The sequence below is a fragment of the Salvelinus namaycush genome, chromosome 6 (assembly GCF_016432855.1).
Source record: "Salvelinus namaycush isolate Seneca chromosome 6, SaNama_1.0, whole genome shotgun sequence".
Classification (NCBI taxonomy): domain Eukaryota; kingdom Metazoa; phylum Chordata; class Actinopteri; order Salmoniformes; family Salmonidae; genus Salvelinus; species Salvelinus namaycush.
Window position 1 is genome coordinate 15,090,813 of NC_052312.1, and position 9,603 is coordinate 15,100,415.

Sequence of the window (9,603 nt, forward strand, 5' to 3'; positions counted from 1 at the left end):
TAAAACGACGTTGAACGCAGCTTATGGTAGAGAAATGAATATGTAATTGTCTGGCAACAGCTCTGGTGGACGTTCCTGCAATCATGCAAATTGCACACTCCCTCAACTTGAGACATCTGTGGCATTGTGTTGTGACAAAACTACACCATTTAGTGTGGCCTTTTATCCCCAGCGGTTTAATCAGCTTCTTGACATGCCACACCTGTCAGGTGGATGGATTATCTCTGCAAAGTTGAAATGGTCATTAACAGGTATGTAAATAATTTGTGCACATAACATATTAAATAAGCTTTGTGTGTATGGAACATTTCAGCTCATGAAACATGGGACCAACACTTTACGTTATTTATATTTTTGTTCAGTTTCAGTCCCTATACCCACAATGTATTTGTCTGAAAAAGTGGGTAAACTGCCTACCCTCTCAGCAGAGGCAATTTTACACAAACACATGAAAAACAGGTAGCCTACATGAAATATAATACGAGTTCAATCATAACGTCGACACCCTAGTTCGAGCTGTCAATAGTTGAATGCTTGGCGTCTTCACCGATCATGCGACAAAACACTACCTTTCATTACATGGTTCTGTAATTACGCATTTGAATTAGAAAATTGAACTTGCGATTCCTGGATCTCTGAAAATGCCGGTCACATGTCTCACTTTGAGAATAGTTCTCATGTGCACACAAATCCAAAAATATAGGCCTATGCCATTGCACAAATGCTTCTAACCAAAAGCCAACTATAGGCCATTGTTGGATGAACATCTAGCTGTAGGCATCTAGCTGTAGGCTAGTTGTCTGGAGCAATTTAGCCAGTCAAACGCAATTCTGATTATCAAAGCAACTATGCTGACAAGTAGCCTGTTAATGACACTTCCATCAATGAACAAGCTTGACCACCACCAACTTCAAAGATTTTAAATTGGCTGATGCACTTCTACCAGGATATGACTTTTGCCACCTGTTGTAGTGCAATCTAGACCTATGCCACGTTCTGATGGGACCAGTTACAATTTAGCATTTCAATCACATGCAACTTGACACTGGCTGATGCAGTGTGTTGTGTAACCTATTTACAGCCTTAAAGCATCCAGGTAAAATGTTTATAATTTGACAGTGTATGAGCCTTAAATACTAGGCATAACCAAGTCAGACACTTATTCTAGCAACACCCTTTGAATTCAAAGACGTTGAAACAGCATCGTAAAAGCAGCAATAGCCTGTCATTGCTCTGTCTACAGAAGCTTTGTAAATTATAGAATACCCCTTAATCAATCTGTAGTTATGCCATTCATTTGGACTATTTTTTTTAATATAACTTAATGCCTCGAGCTTCCTTTACTCCATTTCTAGTAACACTAGCCTCAACATGGTCAATTATTTTCAATCTCATGGTCACGCCTTGCTACCAAAAAGCAGTCTATGAAGCCGAGTGCTTAAATTAGTCAAACCCCATCCTGCAGCAGTTGCCCAAAAGTGGCAGGGTGGCCACGGTTAGAACTGCTGATCACCCCTTAAAGGCCAACATGCATCTTAAGTGACTGAGATGAAAGCATCACACACAAAGCATTTGCCGTTACCAAATAAAGTCCTCACTTGTGATATAATCCCCAAACTGGATGCAGCCACACCAATCAGGACAAGGTACAGATTGTAAGAAAATATTTATTAAGAACCAGACTTATTTATATTTTTAAAAACACCGCAATCACTCCCAAATCAGTCAGTTGTTTCATTAGTTCCTGTGGAGAGAATAAAATCAAGTTATAACTCAAGAAATATGACATGTAGAACAGATTTCTCCATCTCATACCATTGTATGGAGAGCGACTGGGGTCTGGGCTAAGTGGTTCCTGTAGGTTGGTTCATTTGCCAGCTGAAGACTTTGACATATTTAGCCCTAGGCTGGATGCCAGGCATGTCCCTCCCAGGACTCAGGCCTGTGTTGGAAGTAGTTGTGGAGGTCAACGGTCTTCTGGTGGTGGCGAGGGTAGTGGGTGGATAGGTGGGCTGAAATACTATGATTGGACAGAGAGTCAGGTGTAAAAACGCTGTAGCAGTTTTACCACCCTCTTTAGCTGCACAACAACCGAACACTTACTTTTTACAGGAACTCTAGTCAAGATGGTGCCAACTCCTGGAGAGTCTGCCTCAAACTGCCAATATGCAAACAGCTTGTATAGGTCACTCAGTGGATAGACACACCGAACTGTCATCCTAAAAAGAGATCTGAACATTAAAACCACAAGTGCCTGTAGTGAGAGAGTTGACTGACGTGATTATTTATTTCAACCAATGAGGCAGTAGATTATTAGTGAAGTCACGTACACAGAGGCAGTAACCCTGGTTTCGAATGGTGCTTTCACAGATTGGCTCTTATGCTCAACGTTGATCTCATTTTCGTAGGTAACGTGCTGATGGTCAACCTAACAACAAGAGGATGTCACAAGCCTGAACATAATTCAATGACAATCAATAAGCTGTTGCAAGCCATGTCTACAAACTAAATGGTTGTTCTTGTCAGGCCTCATGATAAATATAGACACCTGTCAGTCAAAGTTTGAATATTAATTTAAATATTTCAGCCTGTATGCTGACAGTTTGAGATGGAGGCTTGCTAATCTCGAGGACCGATTCTGCGCCTGAACCAATGACGGGATGCATTGATAACAGCAGTAGTTCCGGTGTTGTTTTTGCAGATTATTTGGACGCATCAGGATTGGGCGATGGGGTGCATGAACAATTGGGATGGTAAACATGTGAAATTAGGGGGACTTTAGCTGAGATACATCACACTAGATGAAGTGGCAATTTCTAAGACAAATGTAACCAGAACTAAGTTATGCAGCTGAACAAATTAAGCAAGATTATTTCTGGGTTAACAGATTAGATGACAAACTTTTATTTGAAGAAGTCATTGGTAGGGCCAGTCACTTAATCATTTTAATGATTCAAATTTTATGGGTTGGACAGTTATACCTGGACCCTGGTACCACAGGTGTGGAGTCCAAAGCTAAAGAGAGCCCTGGTGTCATCTGTCTCTTGAGGCCTGCAGGTGGAGTCCAGGAGAAAGGTTCCGTTGGGTTCAGCTCCAGGGATAGCCAGAGTCACATCAGTAACCACTGTCACCACCCCTTTAGTGGAACACACTAGAGAAAGTTGTGTTAGAGCAAAGTGAATGATCGACGCTATAAACAGTCAGGCAATACATTAAGCTGCAGGCAAAGATGAGGCACTAGTAGTTACCTATGACCTCAGTAGTCTGAAAGAGACAGGCTTTGGCCAAGGAACTCTTGACATCCAAGGTCTTGGGAAGTCGCGAGTGAATTTCAAATGAGCCGTAGAACTGCTTCAAATTGATATCCTGGAATAAAAAGAGCCGGTACATTTTAAATAATTATAACTCCTACTTTACCAAACACAATTCAGTTTAAGCACTTGACCAATGAGCATCTCACCTTATAAGTGTAGCCAACAGTGAAGAGGGGCACTTCCAGGGTCAGACTCTTGCTGTCATTCTGCATGATGTAGCCCCGCTTGGCTGCCAGATTTGTGGTCAGAAGATATGGGCCAACACCCACCTCCCACAGGTAGTCAAATGGCTTATGGTCCATCTGGAAATGGATGCTTTTCTCATTGCAGACGCCTTTGAAGACCGGAGGAACTGACGAAGAAAAGACCGGCCCAATAGTGCCAAGATGACATCAGGGGTAAACAGTGGTAGATAGCTGGGCTGCGTCCATATTTGGCAGAACCAGAAGGCTAGGAAGACCATCGTGAGAAATATCGCTTCCAGCCCAGGTCTCTTAAATAAAGTTCAAGTCAACTTACAGACATCAATGAACTGAGCCACAACTGAAGCCAGGTAGTAGTAGGGCTCCTCCTGAGGCAGGATGACCAAAGTGTAGTTGGTGTCCAATGAGAACTGAAGACGACCCTCTGTAGAGTACTATGGATATGAACACTCATTTAAAAACATAATCTTACATCCACATACTAGGGGAGAATCTCAGGTCCCCAAAACCCATTGGAGAATGTTTGAGGGGAGGAACCTTGGATCTCCTCCAATGAGAAGTGTCATGAGAATTTTCAATCCCAATGATAACTAACAATCAATTAAGCTTTGACCAATTCCCGAGGTTTGTAAGACCCTGGGTTTAATATTAATAATTTGGCCAAGACTCAGCTTATGCAAAAGGTATGGTCCTTTATCCACGAGAAGGTGCTGAAAACCATATAATGCGCACAGCCTTTTATATAACTCCTACAAATGAATCTGTTCCTCCCTGGGTGAAGGAACTTTCTCCTGGCCTTCGTCACAGTACCAAAACATGTCTTTTGTCAGTTCCTCTTTATCACACACAAACAATGTTCCCACTGTCTCACAATATTCTAGTATTATGTCTAAACTTCTGTAACTATTAGGGTGAAATACTTAATTAAGTCATTACTCTTAATGTCATTCAGATTCTCTTATCATTACTTTAAACATAAATTCCCTTATCAAGAAGTCATGAGGAAATGCTGAAAAAAACAGTAGTTCATTAAAGAGTAAACATAAATATTTCTCTTTACCAGTTTGTGAACAACGGCATCATCAAATGGCACCCTGAGAATGTAGGCATGTAGGTTACTATTGGGCTGGGGGACCATGGTTATGACGAGGCCACTTTTATTCGCCTCTAGTATGGTGAAGTTGTGACCATTGAGCTTCACAGCCACCAGGTCAACATCGTAGGAGAGGTTCCCCAGGTAAACAGTAAACACACGATCCTCAAGGACTGTTTCTGTGGTGGGGAAGGACATCAGGGTCATTAGCAATCATGACCATGGCACTGAAGAGCCACTTCGGATTGGCTAGTAGAACTCCTTACGGTTAATGATGGAGGTGTGCTGGATCAGAAGGGGTGTGTTCATGGGCCTGTGGAGGCGGAGTCTGGTCTCCACACCGCAGTCATCAAGAAAGGTTTGTTCATAGTAGAGACGGAACACATAGAACTCATGGTACATGTTGTCCATCACAAAGCTCTGGAAGAGTTGAAACCGTTATGAAGCATCTGCCATTAGGTTATAGGGTACAAAGTAGAATATTCAAGGTGTACAGAGGACATGAGCGACTGAAGCCATTTGCCGCTTCAGAATACAAGATAAACGTCTGCATGTGAAGGGCAGATGCGGGCCTAGTATGCTACTGACTTTTCTGTATCCTCCGGCAGCGTTGAAGGGGATGCTGATCTGGACAGTGGTGTCACTGATGTCCATGCTGTAGCCTCGCTCTGCTGTGATGGGCTTATCCAGGAGCTGACCATCCACCCCCATTGAGATCTTGATGCTCTCCAACCCAGAGAGGCCAGAGACCAGCGGGGACAGCAGAGTGGGGGTCTGCCAGACCAGCCCCACCCCATCATACATTCCTTCATCTGGAAAGATTACAAGTGTTAAGACCCAGTGAGCAATTCTGCCTCTGCAACTGATTGATCGAAACATCTCACTGATCTGAAATAACTTCATAGGTGAAAGTAGTATTTGCTTAACTGAGCCATCACTATTGCTTAAGAGAATCCAGTCCCTTCAGGTCTGAACCTTGATTATGTGGAGCCTGATATTTCACTGGAACTTACTAGTGCTGCACACAACAATCCAGTCCACCATCATAACCACCCATCTCTGCTTGGAGAACAGTATGGGATGGACCACCTCCACCACTGAACCATTCACCTGGAATTGAAGAATGGATGAAGTGTACTTGCCAACAGTACAAAAGGAGGCATTTCAGTAGTCTAAATAAGCAGCTTCCTTACGATCCTGCATAACCCTGGTTTTAAACATTACGCAATGTAAGACCCTCTCAGAATACAGCCACCAGTCTAGGTAGTTAAATTAAGCAAGCTTGACGACACAACCAAGATAAAGGAAGCCATTGAACAGGACATTTAAATCCTCACCATGGAGACAGACCCCATGACAGACCGTGGTGTGTAGGGCGAGCGGAACACCAGCCTCCCCTGGGTGAGGTGGAACACGTAGCCCAGCTCCCGAGCGTCTGAGAAGGACATGGGAATCAGCTGTTGCCCCTCCTGCTGGAACATCACCTGCCAGGTAGACGTGGCAGAGCTGTGGGCCTGATGGGGAACAAGAGACAGGGCATGCATGGTGGTATTGGGGACAAACTGGTGGAGCTCATCTAATTGAGAATTTGCCAAATAGCCTTTAGCTTACTGTAGCAAGGGCAGCAGTCCAGGCATCCGTTGTTGTACCAGATAGACAGGACACGTCACTCCTCATTGACACCTACAGTGTAACATAACACTCTACTATAAAAATACACATGCCCACCTCCACGAGCCCTGGATACACATTCTAGATCCATGCATCAGTACCTCCATATAGTTCTCCTCACAGCTGACTTCTCTGGGGGACCAGGGTAAAGGGAGGGAGCAGGTTGCATTCACAGTGTAGGTGTTTCCCACTCCACTTGCAGCAGTTGTGATCAAGTTAAAGCTAAAAGTGAACACCTCATCGTCCTAAGATACAAAAAGCAAGACCTTCAACTGAGATATTTGGTAGCAATTTAACTAAAAAATATCATTTAAAAACCCTCCCATGGGCACAGATATCAATTCAATGTCTATGCCTGTTAACTGTAATTTCATTGAAATGGAAATGTTGATTTAACCAGTGGGCCCATGGGTTGTGGCTTCGAAAAGACCACAATGCACAGAAGATATGAACCTGGTTGTCAGTGTGGCAGGAGAAGTAGGAGGCTCTGAGTTCAGCATGGCCAGGCAGAGGGAGGATACTGAACATGTAGCCACACTCTGACCCATACTGCTTAGTGATGGGGTGGACACCATCAGCATCTAGATGGGGGTAAAGGACTGAGTCAAACCAAATAATTTGAATATGCGCAAGTCCAATACAGAATAAAAATATATTTCTTCCTAATTGGTCCAACAGGCACAGTGAGAGACTGAAATGCACTACAGGGAGAGACTTCCTGTCAGCACCAGCTACCAAACACTGGCCAAGACATGTTAAGATGCCAAGTTCATGAGCTGACCAAACCTGATTTCAGGCCCATTTTGCGTCAGAATTAAGGTTAAAAGGCTACTTACCAACCGCTTCAAAGCGAGGTTCATTCCCAGCGAATGAGAGTTGGGTTGTTACCAACAGGTATCGATCCCGACACGCAGTCTCAATGGCCCCTACATAGACACACAAGGTGAGTATCTGAAGGGTGGAAGCTATATGATGCTGACCAACAATTCATACAAGTGTTCTATAGCTTGTATAAAGGCTCAGCTGACCCAATTTAAGTTTCTTACCTCTTGGAAGGTCAGAACATCTTACACTAGGCCAAACAGACAGGAGTATAAATACTCTGTAAGAAAAACATGAGCACAGGTCAACAAAGTGTGCCAGCATCAAAACACTTACTCAAAACATTTATGCCCACCACCAAACTTACCCCAACCAACACCCAAAAGCCATTGCTCCGTAGAAGTGTCTAACCCTAGCCAGGAACAGCTAGTAAACTACACCTGCTAGACAACACAACATCAACTACCACGTACTGACAGTTTCCTAGCCAAAACAACAGTTGATGAGTAGAATGTTCTCTCTCTGGCACTTTTGTATGGGGGTGGTGCCGTGATTGAGGTAATTAATTAGCTAATTGGGTCGCATGGTTGGCCAGCTTGCCAGAGCCTAGGGGCGCAGCTAAATAGTCTGAAGTGGATTCCTCTCCTCATCTCCTCTCCTTCCCCCTTTCTTAGGATGTGTTTTCCATCTCCACTGAACAACAATATAAACGGATCATATAAAGTGTTGGTTCCATGTTTCATGAGCAGAAATAAAAGATCCCAGACGTTTTCCATACGCACGAAAAGCTTATTTCTATCAAACTTTGTGCACATATTTGTTTATATCCCTGTTAAGGAGCATTTCTCCTTTGCCAAGATAATCCATCCACTTGACAGCTGTGGCATATCAAGAAGCTGATTAAACAGCATTATCATTACACAGGTGCACCTTGTGCTGGGAGACAATAAAAGGCCACTCTAAAATTTGTCACACAACACAATGCCACAGATATCTCAAGTTTTGAAGGAGAGTGCAATTGGCATGCTGACTGCAAGAATGTCCACCAGAGCTGTTGCCAGAGAATTGAATGTTCATTTCTCTACCATAAGCCGCATCCATCCGGCCTCACAACCACAGACCACGTGTACGGCGTCGTGTGGGCGAGTGGTTTGCTGATGTTAACGTTGTGAACCGAGAGCCCATGGTGGCGGTGGGGTTATGGTATTGGCGGCATAAGCTACGGACAACAAACACAATTGCATTTTATCGATGGCAATTTTAATGCACAGAGATACCGTGATGAGATCCTGAGGCCCGTTGTAGTGCCATTTATCCACCGCCATCACCTCCTGTTTCAGCATAATAATGCACAGCCCCATGTCGCAAGGATTTGTGCACAATTCCTGGAAGCTGAAAATGTCCCAGTTCTTCCATGGCCTGCATACTCACCAGACATGTCACCCATTGAGCATGTGTGGGATGCTCTGAATCAATGTGTATGACAGTGTGTTCCAGTTCTCGCCAATAGCTTCGCACAGCCATTGAAGAGGGGTTGGACAACAGCCTGATCAACTCTATGTGAAGGAAATGTGTTGCTCACACAAGATACTGACTGGTTTTCTGATCCACCACCCTACTTCTTTTAAGGTATCTGTGACCAACTGATCCATATCTGTATTCCCAGTCATGTGAAACCCATAGATTTGGTCCTAATTTATTTATTTTAATTGACTGATTTTCTGTAACTCAGTAAAATCTTTGTTGCATGTTGCATTTATATTTTTGTTCAGTATACATAGTCTATGATTGATATTTATACATGTCATTTCATATTCATGGTACAGATTAATCCTTCACTATGGCTGCATTTACACAGGCAGCCCAATTCTGATATTTTTTTCCACTAATTGGTCTTTTGACCGATCACATCAGATATTTTTCAGAGCTGATCTGATATGTCAAAAAAATATCAAAATTGGGCTGCCTGTGTAAACACAGCCTTTTTGGTGAGTTTAGTGACCCAAGTCAAGAGTTATATTTTCACTTGGCTATGGGCTCATTATATGAAATACATTTAGTTGGGATTTTAACCAACTTCACAAATTTGCAAACATGTTTTCATGTTTTATTGGGCATTCAACAGAGCATCTTCCCTGTAGCAGCAATCAAAGCAAGAACCAATATCATTCAATCAAGATCATTCACCACATAACATATTCAAACAGTTACAAAAACATTACAGCTATGGTATTTTGAATCTGAAAATAGTCACATTTATAGGTACATTTTGTTCTTGGATCCCAACTATCGCCACACCCACATACTGCCCTGACCTCTGTTGGAGACTAGTGTATTAAATAGGCAGCAGAGGTTAGAGGGCAAAGGTTGAGTTGACAGGGTGTTTAATAAAGACAGTGACGGTGTCATTGGCAGGGTAGGGACACTGAATGGTCAGCCTGAAACAAAACACAATTGTTAAGAGAACTGAACATTTGAATGTTAGTGTGTAAATAGTGTG

General features: G+C 43.1%; 1 protein-coding gene across 1 annotated transcript; it reads right to left on the reverse strand.

Annotated features, from left to right (window-relative positions):
* Nucleotides 1-1,844: 1,844 nt before the first annotated feature.
* On the reverse strand, nt 1,845-7,083 carry LOC120049523. Its single transcript, XM_038995775.1, has 16 exons — nt 7,068-7,083; nt 6,735-6,862; nt 6,383-6,526; nt 6,222-6,293; nt 5,948-6,124; nt 5,624-5,720; nt 5,199-5,422; nt 4,877-5,030; nt 4,578-4,789; nt 3,834-3,951; nt 3,461-3,666; nt 3,249-3,366; nt 2,982-3,151; nt 2,331-2,428; nt 2,104-2,219; nt 1,845-2,020 (listed from the first exon to the last, which is right to left on the reverse strand). Exons 1-16 carry the CDS (start codon nt 7,081-7,083, stop codon nt 1,845-1,847), a joined length of 2,226 nt encoding a protein of 741 aa, XP_038851703.1.
* Nucleotides 7,084-9,603: the final 2,520 nt, after the last annotated feature.

What these genes read in the sequence shown, in the direction of transcription:
- LOC120049523 (XM_038995775.1), bottom strand. An exon ending in GGACTGCTGCCCTTGCTACA is followed by an intron (nt 6,125 to 6,221) that starts GTAAGCTAAAGG and finishes GTTCCCCATCAG; the next exon opens with GCCCACAGCTCTGCCACGTC. An exon ending in TCAGACTACTGAGGTCATAG is followed by an intron (nt 3,152 to 3,248) that starts GTAACTACTAGT and finishes AACTTTCTCTAG; the next exon opens with TGTGTTCCACTAAAGGGGTG.